The 17,334-nt window shown below is 47.5% G+C and overlaps 1 protein-coding gene across 1 annotated transcript in view; it reads right to left on the bottom strand.

Annotated features, from left to right (window-relative positions):
- Abtb2 (ankyrin repeat and BTB domain containing 2) overlaps positions 1 to 17,334 on the bottom strand; it is a 152,359-nt gene that overhangs the window by 28,799 nt on the left and 106,226 nt on the right. The window contains exons 2-3 of the mRNA XM_021193332.2: positions 12,392 to 12,538; positions 7,763 to 7,976 (exon numbers count right to left, since the gene is read on the bottom strand). Of these exons, the coding sequence (XP_021048991.1) occupies positions 7,763 to 7,976; positions 12,392 to 12,538 (361 nt within the window). The remainder of the gene's footprint in view (positions 1 to 7,762; positions 7,977 to 12,391; positions 12,539 to 17,334) is intronic.

The raw sequence follows: 17,334 nt of genomic DNA, 5'->3' as shown, positions 1-17,334 counted from the left end.
CAGCTGAGAGGCTGCTTGTCTGGGTTGTGTGGGAAGGAATAAATCTAAGGAGATGCCTGGAAGGCAGGTGAGGGCTGGCCAGAAAACGCGCCTGGTCTGGCTCTTGATCTGCCAAAGCTCCTAGCTGCTCTCACTGTCAGGGTCTAAACCATCTCCAGAAGGGCCTCAGAAGCACCTCAAAAATGCAGGATCAGTTCCCTTGAGAGCCGGGACTTCCACATACGAGACACTCTCAGAAACACAGCCACACTATAGACAAAAGGGATTGTTGCTGTCACGTAACTCCAAATGAATTGAAGCCTGGGCCGGGCAGTTCCCAGTCTTCTTTTTTTGTGTGAAGACTGACGGTTGCAACAATGGGACAGGAAGTCCCAGGCAACGGCAGCCCTCAGGGGCACTTGTCAGAGGCCTGGCCAGGATCCTGTTCTGTCTCCGTACTCTATTATCTGGCACAGCCACTTTCTTTGTCTGCCCCAAATCCCTGGCTCGCTCCTTCTCGGATGTTGGCAGATGCCCACATTCAGGCTGGCCACCCAGAGCTAGCAAACTAAGTCTGATGGGAAGCAGTTGAAAGCCAGCCACCCATGTCACAGTGGAGGGGAGAGAGCTGATGGAGAGGTCCAAGACTTGCCCTCTCAGTCTGGGGAAGACAAGAGATAGCACACAGTAAGAAGTCCCTGGTTTGTCATGATTAGAATTCCCGGCCTGAACCCTACCCTGCCTCTTTCTTTCTAGCTGAGACCTTGGCATGTCTGGGTCCTCCTGAGGCCCTCAGGTCCTGCTCAGACCTACAGTCTGCTGTAAATGGGAACAAGGAAAGTTTCCTCTAAGAGCTGTGGGCAAGGAACTGTTAGGGAGCTGTGTAAAGTGCTTCAGAGACTGTCAGGCTTGATCTTAATGTTGAGAGTCTACACAAGATCCCTTAATGTTCTCTAAGAATGATGCATCCTGGACTGCCATCCTGAACTGCCATCAGAAGTGACTGCTGACTCCCCTCCCCTCTGGAGTGTGGGTAAGAAAAGGGATGGGAAGGTAGAGTAACTTATTTTGCTAAGCTGAATTCTTGCTTCTTACCAAAGCAACAAAGATAATCAAATCAGATCATATTGCTCCTAGGTATGCATTGGCAGCAGGTCACACACAGGTACCATGGTAGCCCAACCTTAATGAGCAGGAGACCAGGAACACAATACAAATGAATGTTGGAAAATGACTGACAGTTTGCTTGGCCAGAGAAAATCAAGGCTGTAGAATACTCTGAATCCTTGGATAATAGGCTAAACTCTAACACATCTACAAACACTTTAGTTTCAAACAATTCTCACTTCACCTTAGTTCTCAACTTGGGACATCTGGTCTACCTCCATCCTCTTTGCTCCTCACCAGGTTCCTTACCTACTGCTGAGTTACAAGAAAGTAAAGACAGACACTGAAGAGGGAGGTATACTAGCAAAGGGGAAAAAATACGCACTTTGAGTAGACATGATTTTTAAGCTTACCAATGTTTTGGGATTATCTGTGAACTAAACATGACCGTAGCTATTTTACTCCTTCCATAAGTTTATGGTAATAACATTTGCACAGTCATTAACAACTACCACATAGGGGAGCTTATTCTGTGTATTACCTTATTTGATCTCCACAAACTCAGTTGGAAATAGGTCAAGTCATTTCCACTTCAAGTAAGAGGTTTGGGAAATTAAATGCTTGCAATCACATATCTGGTAAATGATAAAACAGGAACCCCTTTGCCCTAACTTCACAGACCCCAACCATTAGATGCCATTGACTATTTTGCTAGCTGAAGACAATATTTAACAATATTTGTGTTTCAGGGACTGTTCTATGTCAGAAACAAGGAAGACTCATGATGTTTACATTTTCAAGGGGTGAGAAATGGCCAAACAAGTAGATTAACACTTAAACAAGATCATTTCAAAATGAAAAAAGAGGGAGAGATGACAGGGAATGTCTTGGGTGAGACAGACAGCTCTCTGTGTGATCTGAAAACTATATACCAGTCCTTTTGGAGGTTACTGGCAATGCCAAGTGGGGTAACATGGAAGCAATACTTAAATCACTCAATAGCTATTATTTCATTTACTTCCATTTTGGGTAAACAGATGGAGATTTAATGCACAAAAAGCGGGGAAGAGGCAGGGAGAAAAGAGCTTAACATTGCAAATCTTCTTGAAGTGGTATTTAAGGGAATCACAAGTCAGTAGCATGAAGCTCCCATCACCATCATCTCTATTATGTGGTAAAAAACACTTTCGAAAGCTGAGCAAAAGATTAACGAGCCACTTAGACTCAATGAACACCAACCGGTGGGCGCCTCCGAACATCACCCTTCTGCATCTGGGACAGAACAAAGGAAAATAGATGCTTGTCCTCACTGTGGGGCTCATCTGTGTAAGTAAGGGTTATGTCCCCAGAACTTGGGGAGCCATCTAAAGAAGCAGGCCTGGAATTCCATATTACCAAGAAGGAACAGTCTCTGGGAATCAGAGGAAGAAACGCTGAACTGGACTCTTAGAACACACCTCTGAGGATATGCTCACCAATGGCAAACTACTAACCCACAGCCTGACATTGAAACATTTGCTAAATAGGAACTGGTAATGACTGGGGGTTAGGTGGAGGCATCCTACCAAAGTTTTGTTCTTTTAAAGTGTGGATTCATTTGCCATGATATTTGCATCTGGGAATACCAGAAGCCATGTGTTTTTGTTGTTTAAGCCATGCTTAAATCATAATTTTCTCTGGTTGTGTTGTGAGGGCAATTTAAAGTCACAGGTCTGATCTGTCAGGGTCTTTCAACAATTCTAGCCTTCTCAGAGATTATCCTTAATGTGGTAATGAAGACTTCACATATACCACATGCCAGACACTGTTATATATATATATTTATATATTAATCTTAGAGCATCCTGAAGTTGCTACTATTGTTCCTATGCTAAGCAGGATTGAGACATAAAGCTGAAGTGACAGGCATGAAGCCATCTGGTTTGGGGAGGTTTGGGGATTTGAAGCTAGGCAGGCTTTGATCCAGAGAGCCAATCTAACACACTGCCACAAAAATCAAGCTTCCTCTCACACTGATGGCTGAAGGTTCTGAAAAGCAGCAAGGTTGGGTTCAAAAAGTGTATCTTTGAGTCCAACTTTATTCTTTAGATAAGACTCCACCAACTGAATGAAGACTCAGTGACAGCAGGTCTTGCAAGGTTCCATCCCAGTATAGACACTCTTGGTATAGGGTCTGATATACTGGCAGGCTCCAAGCCTCTGGAGGAGATCTCCCTCTACAAAGAGACACTATGTAGAGCTGAGGGAGGTAGGTTAGGAACTGCAGCTAGGGCCCCAGGTTTGAGCAAATAGCCTGGTAGCCACCCACTGTAATTGCCACTCTTTCTTCCTGGCCTTACTTCTTCAGGGTTCTGGACTCTGATGCACAGGTCTGGTCACCTTACCCCAATCTGACCCTCTGAACATTTAACTCTGTGTCTCCTTCCATTCTTAATGACTGATGACATCTTCCAGCAATTTGCTGGCAAGAGAACAGGTCTTTTGCCTCCCATGCATGTCTATACAGTCCTCCTTCTCCTCATTCCTCAGGACGGTTATAGTCTAGGCTACCACCCCAGCTGGCCAACCCTCTGCCTCCAGGCATTACCACCATCAAGAACCACATGGCCAGATGGTTGCCCATCCTCTTCCAGGCCTGGGGGGGAGGGGAGCCACAGACTCCTGGATCCCTGACAGGAGCTTCTTTCACTTTCTAAGCTTAATCTCTTGGTGACACACCCCACAGGGCAGCAGCTGTGACTAATCCTGTGTTCTAGGCCCTGCCTTGTGTGTCTGGCTGGTGCAGTGACACTGAGCTGCCAGGGAGCAAGGCATCCTGGGAGGGCAGAGCTCTCAAGGGTAACAAGTGGGGTCCTGGTAGAGAAGAGGCAGGTGAGGCTAGAGGGGCCTTGAGGGGGTAGACCTGAAAGCTGGGATGTACTCATGAAGTCTGAGAGCTTGGGGGCCAGGGAGAAGAGAGATCTGAAACACTGTGAAAAGCCAAGGGCCCAGGCCTCAGGGGTATAGTTCTAGTCTCTTCTAGTCATTCACCAGTTAGGCCCAAGCCTTATACACCACCCTTCTGAAAAATATGATCATAAGAAACAGAAATGGATAGAATGCTCTTCAAAAGGGACATCATGATACATCTCACCCCCACACTCACACACACACACACACACACACACACACACACACACACCCTAGTGTAGAGTTATTTTCCCCATCATGAGAGATATGTGGATGAACTCAGGACTCTGCCACAGAGTGTGTACACTATTCCTGGATGCTGCCTGATTCAGATCAGTAGAATGCCTTCCCAATCCTTTTCACAAGCCCTGCCCTGCTTGTGACTCTAATTTCCTACTGTTTTTTCTTTTTGAACTCCCTTCCCAAGCACAGAGCTCACAGGTCTAGGGGAAGGTTGCCTTGCAGAGAGATACTGAGGCCCCACTGAACAGTATAGACTTAGTAGGGAATGTCACAATGTGCTCCACACAAAAGGGATGCTAGCATGTTGCAGCTCTTTATCTGCAGAGCTATGGTCACTCAAGGTCCCTCACTAGATGAAATCATAGTATATATCTTATAACAAAAATAGAGAAGACTTGAATAGCCACACCGCCAAAATGAGTCCCCTCGGAATGAGGTGGTGAATGAGATCACTTAAGAGTCCCAAAGAGACCCAGACATCAGTCTCCATGAAAGGACTTCAGGCCAGACATTCACTGCCACACCTGGAATCACAGTCTCTGAGCAGTTTGGATTTCATGCTTCTGAGATGAGCGAGGGGGGAAGGGCCCCATGGGAGGAAACAGGTAGAGTCAGGGGAATATTGTGAGCTCACAAAAACAAAGTCCTAGGATCCTAGCAAACTCCAGTTACTGCACAGAGGCAAACTTTCTCAGCTATTTGGTAAGGGTGTTGGGGTAGCAGAGTCTAAAGGGGCTCTGAGGCACAGCCCAGCACTGTCTCCACAGCCTCTAGGGTCTGTCCTGTCCAAGAAGGTCTGAGACACAGCAGGGCCTACATCAGCAGAGGGGACCAGTTCACAAAGCACTGCGCGCGCACCTGGCATCTCGGAAGCATCTGCTTGTCTGTATTAAGATTTGACTATTTTGGATTTCACTGCTCCCACAGTGGTGGTTCCAATTTCCTACCAATCTAATACTTGTTTGAAATGATTCATGGAAAAATACCTTTGTGACCAGTAGACTCATGCTGCAGAGTGTGGTTTCTAGATAATTGGTTTCTAAACACATACACATGTGTATGTTACTATTCAAACTCCGTGGCTACCACCACATGCAGATAATGGACTCCTGCCATAGAGAAGCCTGATGTTAAGATCATGGGGGAGAGGGCACTGTATACCCCTATGGGCAAAGCCAGTGGGTGTTGGAGTGCTTGGGTTGGAGTGGGGTCATGGCCTGGGGACCTTGTAGCCTCAGCCCAGGGCAGCAGGCTCTGCTCCTTGTTCAGTTTGATCCAAGCGGGCTTTGCTGGGGGGCTGGGGCTGGGCCTCACACCTCTCCGGAAGCTTACTAAACAGCAGTCGGGTCTCCTCTTTCCTCTCTCTGATGCAGTCTGCCTAGCCCTGTTCCTTCCCAGCCAACTTTTGCAACCGCAACACTTTCTCCACAAAGCAGAAACAGCTGGGGAGCAGGGCCTGCGATCCGGCCCCGCCTCCCACGGCACAGGCTTGACTTTCAGAATGCCTTGGGTTCCAGCTGCAGCCTTGTTTTGGGTCAGGCCCAGATGGGCCTCCTCAGCCATCCCGAGAGATAAAATGATGCTGACATCATAGTGATAACGGTAATAGCAACAACGATGGTAGCATTTACTGCTAGCATTACTTCTGTGTGTGTGCCAGGCCACTATCGTTTTATGTTCCTTCCAGTTACAGGCTGTATGGTGCAGTGGTTATGAGCAAGCCTCTGTGGTCTTGGCTAGTTACTGAGTCTTTCTGTGTCTCCATGCACTCATGTATAAAATGAGCACCTCCTTCCTGGTAGAATGTGAAAGATAGGAACACACCCATAGTGTGCTCAGCATTGTGTCTGATACATAGTAAATACTCACTGAGCACTGGTGGCCTTCCTGGAACCCTTTAATAGGCTTCTTCACCACTCTATATTTACAACTGAGGAAATGAAGCACGAGGTTTAGAGCCTTGCACAAAGGTCTCAAGGTTCATGAATGTCTGAATGTCAGTGTTGTTATTTGTACCCAGGTCATCTGTTCACAGCACTACATGCTCTGCTCCAAACATTGCTGTATGTCCTCAGGAGTACCAATGCTTCCTGGAGGCTGTCTGTAACCAACCAGGGCATGGAACTGTACCTCAGTGGGTATACTAGGAGACTGCAGAGGCCCAGGAGAAGGAGGCTTCGATGAGGAGCAGGCTGATGAGCCTGAAGACAACAGAGGCAGCTGGGGAAGGCCTCAGGCCACCCTTCTGTCAGGTGAAGCCCTTTAGTGAGGGGTTTTCCCATGTAGAGGAATACAACTTCAAGCTCACAGGGTAAGTACATGCAGCACCAATATATGTATACACACACACACACACACACACACACACACACACACACACACACACATCTCAAATTTGGTTGTTGGTGGGGGGCAGGTTTCTCTCCATGGCTATCTTAGAACTCACTATGTAGATCAAGATGGCCTTGAACTCAAGAGATCTACCTGCCTTTGCCTCCTGAGTGCTGTGATTAAAGAGATATACTACCATGCCCAGATTATATGGAGTGCATTTTAAAAAATATTTATTAAAATTTTAAGGCTGTTTTGTTATTTTAAGTATGTGAGTATTTTGCCTACATGCATGCCTGGTACTGGCAGAAGGCGGAAGAGGCCATCGGATCCCATGAGATTAGACTTAGAGATGATGATGGATGTTGTGAGTTGTTTGTTATATGGCTGGGAATCGAGTCGAATCAAATTCTCTGGGGGAGCAGTGCTTTTAACCACAAAGCTATCTTTCCAGTTCTGGTGGACTGCTTTTTCAAATCCTTTAGACCTCCGAGACCTAGAGCTGCAGTCCTGTCCTCATGGAGACATGCCACTCAGGCATCCCCTGCTCAAGCTCCTCATTGGATCACTCTTGGGAAGCCAACAACGTGTACATATCATATGTTCAACTTCAAAGGGCTGGAGCCCTGAAGACAACAAAAACCTGCCTTGGCCCCAGTGTTCTCACCTAAGAAACAAGCAGATGGGACCAAACATGCCCAAGATCCCTTTAATAACAGTGGCACTGTCATCCAAAGAGGTGACACCTACCACAGATAGAGGGCCAATTACCACTATCCTTATGGCTTTTTCTCAAAGTGCCTGCTCACTCAGCCACACTGCCACCTTTCCAGATCTGCAAGGATGTCTCGTTTTGTAGAGGAAACTGAAATTTCAAAGAGCTGAGCTAGTAGGTGCAGCTAAGCTGACCAACTCCATGCTAAGACGAAAGCCCACTTCCCAGCCTCAGTGACCCATCTTCCCCGGGTAAAGAAATATCATATTACACGTGGGCCTTGAAATATCATATTACACAGGAGCCTTCATCTGTCTGAGCACCCAGGCCACCCTGAAGACCAGATAGCTCCAGGAGGCTGCTTGCACAATCTGTTAGAAGTTAAATGTGCGTTGTGAACATTTCCTACTTGGTGTCCAGGCAAAAAATGATACCTACCGTTCGTTATTCAGGGTCATTCTTGGGGGATCCAGGTTGGGGTTCTCCATGGACTCCATCTGTGGGCACCTCAGGAAGTAGTAGAGTGTGTGGAGAGCATCTGGGGACCACGTGATGGGCTGTGGTGGCTGGCGGGCCTGGCGAGCAGGGCTGGTGCCTGGGCACAGGGGGTGGCGCCCCTGCATGTGGTGCATGGCTCGAGAGACCAGATCACCTGGGAAAGAGGGAAAGGACAAGTCAGAGCTCCCAGCCCACAGCTCCCTTCACTTAGTATAATTGCTGTTTACCCCAGAGTCAACAGGCTGAGGAGGAGACTGTCACCTAGATCACAATAGCAATTTGGTTTCCCTTTCATTTCCAGCCTTGCCTTAACAGCTGAACTGCAAACACTTGGCAGGGCTGGCTTCCTCCAGAACTTATGCTAATGTGGTTTCCTTTTCAACATCTCCTCTCTCTCCACCGCCCTAGGGGCCTTCCCTCGGTTCTCTGACCATGGGAACCAGCCAAAGCACAGGCCCTGTGGTCTCCCTTATGCCGTCTTGTGCAAAACCCTGGGACCTTGGAAGATAATGGCTACCACCCTCCACTGGACACTCAGCAATTCATTATAAACCCAACTCAGTCCTTACAGTGCTAAGGGTCAAGTATATCTGCACGTTTAGTCAGAGGCACTGAGACTTATTTGCTGAACATATCCTGACTCCATGTGTTCTGGTCACAAGGAAGCTGCAGTGGAGTAAGTATGTGGGCTGTCAGGTGACTCCAAAGCCCACAAACTTCATTGTGATAAGGGCTCTACCCTGCCTTACTGCAATCTGTGGGGTCATAGGGCCCCATATCCTGTGTTATGTTTCTGTCTTAGTCTTCTCAACATCCTAGCAGCCCCTGACAGGAAATGTCCCATCATTGTGTGAGGCCACAATGCTGAGAAAGGATGGTCTAAAACCGCCCCACGCACCTGCAGGCACCTCTGTTCTAGAACAAGTGCCGCCTCTGTGTTCTCCAGGCCTGAGAACTCAGGGTGTCTCTGCTGTGGGCTAGCCTCCCTGAACTTACAGCAGTCTCTCACAGAAGGCCCTACCCACAGGAAGCCTTAGGGACCCAGCTAACTCTACAAATAGCTGCAACCATCAGGTTCTAACTGTGCGTATGAGGAGTAACTCAATCAGCAAGACAATTCATTACTTTAACCAGTCAGCTTCCCTCACTCAGCTTATGGGTGTCTGATTCTGCATTTCTTGTGTTCCAGAGCCCTGCAGAGTCTCCCTCATACAAGCTGTTCAGAAATGCCTGATGAGTAAAGAAAGTGGTACTGTGCATGCATTTCATTTTCATATACTACAACAGTAAGGACTGACTTAAGCCTATTTATTGACTGCCAAATTCTCCCAGTACAGTCACAGATAGCAACTAGCTACAAGCGGGGACGAATGACCACAACTGGAACACCCCACCCAGAAAGAGTCCTCCAGGTACTGTCCCCAACCCAGGTGGACACCGTCTCTTCCCTGCTGATTCTTCTCATTCCCCAAATCACAGTTAGTTGCCTGGAGACTCTGGCCAATTCCAGGGCCAAAAGTGCTGGTGAGAGTGGTGTCCAGATACTGGCCCATGTCCACACACTCTTGATTTCATTAGTCTGGGGCAGGATCTGACACCTTTAATATGTAAAATCATTTGATGACTTGAATACTCAGCCTTAAAAGCCATCACTGGGAAACCTGATCAGAACTGATACTCCAGAGTCCAATACTTGTGGCTTCAGATCAAAGGTCAGCTACTTCTAATCTGTGTACCTTAAGTAATGATCAGAGCCTCAGTTTCCTTGTCTGTGAAATGGAGATGCTAGCACATAATCAATTTAGAGGAGTCAAGGGAATAAGAATTGAGACACACTTAACCTCTTTGGAACCAACCCTTACTTATTAAAGCTGAGGATAACACCAGCATTGTTGACATCCTGTTATCAACATTCCTCCATCCTTCCTGAGCCTCCTGAGGTCCTCAGGACCACTACCTACAGTCACACACTGCCCCACAGTTTCCAAGACAAGAGGAGTCTGGTGCTGCAATGCCAGATCCCAGCCCTGCCCTGGGGCTCCTGGGTGGCAGAAACTTGCATCAAAAGCAGCAGGAGGCTGTGCCTCCAGCAACCAGTACCAGCTGAGTTGGTGTCAGAAAGCCGAAACCTGGCTCCCTCTTCTCTGGGTCTAAATGTCATAACAGTTGGCGAAACACAGAACTACAAGAAAGAGAAATCAAAGTGTCTGAGACAGCATCAAATAGATGCTGTGCTGAGATACTGTTCCAAAAGCTGGACAGGGCGAAAGCCATCAGCACTGATGATTTTGTCCTTTCATTGTTATTGGTGGAGCTCCCTTGGGGAGCTCACTTCCAGCCAGAATGCAAGAGGCTTGAGGCAGCCAGGGAAGAAGCTGCTCCTGGAGCTTCCTCTAATGGCAAACACAGCGAACAGGACACAGGGGCTTGGAGGTTCAGAAAACCCACGAAGGTGGCAGAGGAGAGGTCTGGCTTCCTCAATCTAAACCCTTACTAAGGGCAGCTTTTCTCCAAGACCAAGGGACAGATGCCTGGAGACAACTCAGACAGGACTTGTGTAAAAGCTTAGGCATCTCCACAACCCATCTATGGCCAAAGTCACAGCTTGCCTTGGATTCTCTCCTAGGGAAATTTTAACTCCTGCCATTTTCTGTTTTTTAAGCTTTATGATAGATAGACCCCCCGAAAGTAACAAAAACAACAAACAAACAAACCCACAGGCAAAAAATCTCATCTAATCTTTAGACTCACCTTGGAAGTAGATATTTATTTCCATTACAGAAAAAGAGGAAAAACGCTACCAGGAGTTTAAGAATGGGTCACAGCTACAAACTAGCATGAAAGTTAGGACTGGACCTGGGGCCTCACCTTCCCTACCAGGCTCTGTGAACTGAGACTAGCCACATGTTGGTACCAGCCATGAACCTGTTAGTAGTTCACAGTTTAATTGTAGAAATGAAGAGTGAATTTTTAAAGAGATTCCCATAGGGGGTGGGGATGTAGCTCATTTGGTAGAGTGCTGCCTAGCATGCATGAAACCCAGGGTTTGATCTTCACCGTGGAATAAATCTGGGGCATGATGGTGCATGCCTATAACCCCAGCACTTAGAGGAGATAGGGAGGGTAGCAGGATCAGAAGGTCAAGTTAATTTTCAGCTATGCTAGAGAATTTGGAGCCAGCCTGGGATACCTGAGACCTTGTCTCAGGAGAAGAAAAACAAAAAAGAAAAAACAAAAAATGACATCCACAGCCATTTGACAGTGTTTATCTAAGAATAAGTTTTAAAGATTTGGCTTTCATTTTACATATCTTATCTCATTTTTCTAGATACCCATTTTGAATCTATTTTGCAACGTTTCAACCTGTAATTGAGCTCAGGGACTCCACGGTCCCTTGGCACAGCTTGTTCATGAAGCTGTGAGCTGGCTGGGCTGGGCTGTTGCACAGGTGGACACTTGGTGCTTTTGGAACATCCCTGTATCGTACTTGAGAATTGACTGATCCAGAGCTCAAGGAGACCTTGGACAGATGCCCAGAACCACCCACCAGGCATGGGAAAGCAAGCCCTCACCCCTTACTAGCCACGACAGACTTGATTAGAGGTGCTACAGCTTTCGTGCGGGTTATTCCAGCCCTCATTATGAGCCATCAAATAAAAACAGCAGGCGAGAGTCTGGAAGGTAGCACTGTCTTCAAAATAAGCCCTCCAACATCTGGCCACCCTCAGAGAGAAGTTTGTTTTCTGTTGGTTCTCTCTCTTTAAGTTTTCATGGGTATGGAAGGGCAGAACAAGCCCAAGGACCAGAGCTCCCTATGCAGCTAGACCTGTTAGAAGAATGCAGCTTCCTAACCTACCAGGCAGGCTGGTCCTGGCTAGGCAGAGAGTTAATGCACGAGAAGCCTAGGGTGAATTCTAGGTCCATGGTACCCAATGCCAAGTATCACTAGGCTCATTAAAGTCTTTAGTCTCTGAAACAAAAATTAAAATATCTGCCTCCACCTCTGTCCCCTCCCCTGCAGAGTAGGTTAGCAAAACCTTTGGTTTCAGAGGGAGGAACCAGGCAATGTGGTGTATGACATAGCCTGTTCTGTTGTCTCTGGGAAGACGAAACAGAGATGTCTTTTCTCAGAGTCCTGAGGAATACCAGGCCAAAATAGAGACCAAACCCAGGAGAGTTTCAGGAGCCAAACTGGGTGGGACAGAACTCACCCCTTCTAATGCACACATGGGTTTACACTTATGTTCTCACACACATACTGAGCACCAGGAGCTGGTATCAGTGTTGGGGAAAGTTCTGTGCACTGGGGAAAGCTGAAGGCAAAAGGGAGCAAGACTTTGTCCTGTGACTCTAATACTTTCTAGTCGGAACAGAAAACTAAATTATTTATGAGTAAATATGTAAGTTTCAAGTGGTGGTTAGTGCTCTGAATAGAACTGAAGCCACAGACAAGAACTAGAGGAAAGAGATGGGAGCTCAGTTACACAGCGGGCTTGGGAAGGCCTGTCTAAGTACCAGGACCCAGTCAGAGAGCTCTGTTTCACCTTCTCCCCCATGCACCACACTTACTGAGTTCAGAGATGCTGCCCACACATGTGGCCAGGAGTGACTGCTCCAGTGTCCGGAGCTCCAGCTGAGCATAGGCATCTGCTCGCTCATCGTGGCCCAGGGACCCACCATTGTAGGGACTGAAGTAGGCAGGGAGAGAGAGGACACCTGTGAGGGAACAAGATGGAGGAGTCACACTGGGAGAAGAAACTCTGCAGACCGTATCACAGCTACTGTGTCCAGGGCTCAGTGCCCATCCCCTGTCCTGATTGAGTCACAGGACAAGCCCGACTGAGCCTTGGGAACGTGGGTCTTTGCTCTGCCTCAGAGGTCATAATGAGAGAGAAGTGCACCAGTTCTCCTGGGATTTTACTGATATGTCGACAGAAATCGGATTTGCCAAGGAACTGGCCTATAGGCTCCGGGGCCCTTCAACATGCTTAACTAGGCCAGAGTGCTGCTTTCAGGGTTCTGGGGTGCTGTGGAGACCTGTCTTGGTCTCTATAGCACCTATGTTTGCTCAGTTTTGATGGTCACAATCCTGGTCCTTCAAAGGGCAGCTGCCTGCAGCATCCTCCCCCTTCCCACTCAGCCCATTTCTTCTCTAAGCCCAGAAGGCCAGGAGACATCACTGGAAAGGGATACTGCCCTCTCTACTTCATGAAAGGGACTGTCCCAGCCCCTGGTCAAGTGCAACTAGTGTTTCTCATTAGCACTTCAACAGCAGAGAAGGGAGCTTCAGAATCCATCCCAGGGAATGCCAGCTTGGAAATCTCTCCAGCTCACTGTGCTGGATCTTTCAGCATACACCAGGAAAGCAGAACCGGTGGCAGGGGAACGCTCACCGCAGTCAGAGCCTCCAGCAGGAATTCCCACATTCTGGGAGCCACTACTTCTCTGATGGACTGTTCAAGCCTCTGCCTAGCGTTTGCTTATGTGTTGCTTACAAAAATAGAAAAATCCTGCCAGTCATTTTCAGGGAAAAATATAAAATTTCTTGAGAAATTGGGAGGGTTTGTAGAATGTGGCAAGACTAAGAGTCTCCTCTCTGGCATGCAGGGATGTGACAAGGACACGCAGCAGCAGCAGCAGCAGGGGATTTTAGGACAGTCCTCTGGCATTTCTAAACACTGTGCTGACATGTGATCAGCTACATGAACTTGGGCGGGTGACTTGGGCTTTCTGTTAACTAGAGACGATGGAGGAGGAACATAAATCACTTTCTCAGGCACACAGTAGGAGTAGGAGTCAGGTTCCGCTTCGACAGTCCTAGAATGTGTATCCCTGACCCTCTAGGAGTCCAGAGTTCAGTGAATACACCACCAAAACTCACTCTGCCCCTGTTGTGTGGCTCATGTGTGGGTGAGCACACAGCTGTATAACCCTTTCACTTATGCATGCTCTGCTCTGAGCCTGTGACATTTCCCTCTTGAGGGGCAAAGGCATGGGGGCAGTCCTCTCCTAACCTGGGGCTCTTCCTGGCTGTGTCTGTCTAGATCACCCTGCAGGTGCAGTGATGGTTCTGACTATCCATCCTCCTTGGTGCCAGAGTAGCTAAGGCTAGCCCCACTACGCCTCCCTCATCCACATCACAGCCAGTATTGCCTCCACAAGGCCTAAACCAAAGCACTTCCTCAAATGTTTATTTCCACGGGAGGAGAAAGAGCACATGGCTGGGCCACTCTCTAAACCTTGCTGAGTTCCCTGCAGCAGACATCCTAACAGCTGAGTAACCAACACAGTCAGGACGTCAGGACGCTTTAAGCATTAAAATGAGTTAAACAAAAGAAGAGCCTCAGTCCTAGAGGCCGGTGGGGGTGGGGTTCCCGCGGCAGCCTAAGTGCAGACCAGCACCTCCTCCTTTCTCCCTTTTCATTGACAGAAACAGCACTGGGACATGTGGCTCACATTTGCAGTGCTTAAGTCAAGGGCACAGGAAATTCAGCTGACTTGTCAAAGGATTCCCAGTGAGAACTATTATGTCACTAGATCTGGTAACAGGAGCAGGCAACTCTGTTAATAGCTTCCTAGTTTGTCAGTTGTCTGCCATTCAAAGGAGCTCTCGCTTAATATTGTGGCAAAAGTAATTATGAGCCTGATATTAATAATCAGATAGAATCACAGCTTCGGCATGGATAGTTTTTGCTTTTAAGAAACTGTTCTTCTCTCTCTCTCTTCTTCCAGCAAGGAAAATAATGCAGTCAGGATTAAAGCTGACTTAAAACTGTTTTTATCATATATTATTATTTTTATGTGCACTGGTATTTTGCCTATATGTATGTCTGTGTGTGTCTGTGTGGGGGTATCATATCTCGGAGTTACAGACAGTTGTGAGCTGCCATGTGGGTACTGGGAATTGAACCAGGGTCCTCTAGAAGGGCAGTCAGTGCCCCCAACTGTAGAGCCATCTCTCTATCCCACTTTAAAATGTGTATGTAGGATGTGTGTATAGGGCATATGTATGTGTGGTACATGTGCACATGTACGCATAGGTTTGAGTGCTCTTTCATACTTGGAGGTCAGAGGAGCCATCCCCTGTCCTGTGCTATCACCTTCTACCTTATTCTCTTGAGACAGGATCCTATACAGAGAGTCCTATACAGGAGCCTATACAGAGAGTCCCAGTGACCTCTTGGGTTACAGGCACATTTGCAGCCACATCCGGTTTAGTATGGATTCTGAGGTTTCAAACATAGATTCTCATGATGCACAGCAAGCACTCTCACTCACGGAGCCATCTCTCTAGTTCCTGATTTATTGATTTTGTGTGTGTCGGGCACTGTGACAGCAGCTCACACGCATTATTTCACTTAGTCCCTTGGACTTCATGGGGTTATATGCTCACCCTTCTTACAGAGATCACCAGAAACTGAAAATGGGGTACTCGGTATGAAAATCACTGAAGAGACTCTGAGCTGCTGAAATGAAATGGTATTTTAATCTTGCCCATCTTGTCCATTTAGGGTATCTGAAAGGAGAGGGGTCTGTGTGGGTAAGAATAAGAAATGATGTGCTCTGTCTCTCTCTCTCTCTGTCTCTGTCTCTGTCTCTGTCTCTGTCTCTCTCTCTCTGTCTCTGTCTCTCTCTCTCTCTGTCTCTGTCTCTGTCTCTCTCTCTCTCTCTCTGTCTCTGTCTCTCTGTCTCTGTCTCTGTGTGTGTGTGTGTGTGTGTGTGTGTATACACAGCATGTGTGTGGAGGTCAAAGAACAACCTTAGACATCAGTTCTCAATGTCTTCCACACCTCTGGTCTGGTCAGGTTCTCTCTTTGGCTTGAACTTTGTAGATGGCCAGGCAGCCAGGAAGCTTCCAGGCCTCTCTCTGCCCAGCTCTGACTCCACTGGGCTCACAAATCCACAAAGAGCCATGCCAGATTTCCAGTCCAATTTTTTTCATATGGCTGCCCAATCCTTGAATGTTAGAATTCACAGTACTGCATCCACTCAGATGCTGAACAAGAAGAGATCCCTGAGTCATCCTTCTCCCTTCTCTCCTCTGCCCAGTCCACCAGTCAGCCACCAGGCCTTACTGCTTTTACCACTTCAATATTTCAAAAACTAGTCACGGCCACTTCTCCTCATCCTGGCCTCCCTGTTCTCTGTCTGTAAGTCTCTCATACCTCCTTGCTGCCCATATGAAGAAATCCAACTGCTTTGTCCAGGTAAAACTAGACAGTATCTTTCTTTCCGTCTCAGAAGCATAGGGGTAAGAAGTGATTTTCTGCTGGTAAAGTGGCAAACCCCCCAGCACGCCTCCAGCATGTCAGGAGTTGGGAAGCCCAGCACACAGCGTGTTACTTCTCTGAGCTATGACATTCCAGTGCTGGTCTCTCGTTGACTCCAGATCACCAGTAGGGGTGGAGACAACCCACTTTCTTCCCAGCGATTCTTCACTGGTGCCCAGAGAGGGTGGTGCTGAGTTAGGAGGGAAACTCCACCCTGAAGCCTGGGAACCTGCCTTCTCACAAGGAGGTGCCACCCAGGAATTAAGCCTGGTTTCTGCTTGCAGAGGCTTAGTCCCTCTCAGGCGCATGCCATCCCAGGAGCAGAAGGGCAGCACACCATGTTGACAAACCAGAATTTCAGTTCAAAGGGAAAGAAGATGATTTCATCTGCTTCTCTGAAATACAGGACTAATATGAAGGCATCTCAAGTCCTCTCTAGCAGTGGAGGGAGCCCCTCGAGACCTCCCCCCATTTACCGTTCTAATACTTAAGTGGTATTCTAAATGGTCGGCAGTGGAAAGAAACAGAACTGGTGACTGCTGATTTCTCTGTGTTCACTTCACTCATAGTCATAAGAGCATGTGTGTGTGCATGTGCACATGTGAATGCAAATATGAGTCTGTGTGTGTCTCTCTGTGTGGAACTATCCCTCCCACTCTGACAATATTAAATATAAAGATATCTTTTCTGTGTGGGCCTGAATGGAGTTAAGATCTTTCAGACACTTCATCCCAAAGCCAGAAAGGCTACAACATAGCTTCCCTTCAAACCTAACAGCCCATTACAGCATTCTCCCTAGACTTGCAAATGACTCCTGTGGGGTAAGCCTCCTTGCAGGTCTGTGACTGCAGCATCCTTTCCCTGCTCAGGACCCTCACCACCTACCCCATACCCTTCAAAGGAAGATCAAGACACACAGGGTTCCTTTTATTTTATTGCTCTTGTGAGGACACATGAGGAGCTGGGGTCTTAGGTGGAGCTCTATAAGCTTCTGAAAGCACAATTTATACCACCCCCAAATGGTTCCCAAAAGGCCTGTGGAACCCTACTCCCCTGGAAAAACTGTTTCTACTCTCTGATTTGGATTTTGCCATGGAAGGAATGGGTAAGGAGTTGATGTGGTTGGGTTTTTTGTTGTTGTTGTTGTTGTTTTGTTTTTTGAGACAAGGTTTCATGTATTCTAAGCTGCTGCAAACTCCCTATGTAACTGAGGATGACCTTGAACTCCTGCCTCTATGTCCC

The sequence above is a fragment of the Mus pahari genome, chromosome 3 (genome assembly GCF_900095145.1).
Source record: "Mus pahari chromosome 3, PAHARI_EIJ_v1.1, whole genome shotgun sequence".
NCBI classification, from domain to species: Eukaryota; Metazoa; Chordata; class Mammalia; order Rodentia; family Muridae; genus Mus; species Mus pahari.
This window is presented reverse-complemented; position numbering and strand designations above follow the sequence as displayed.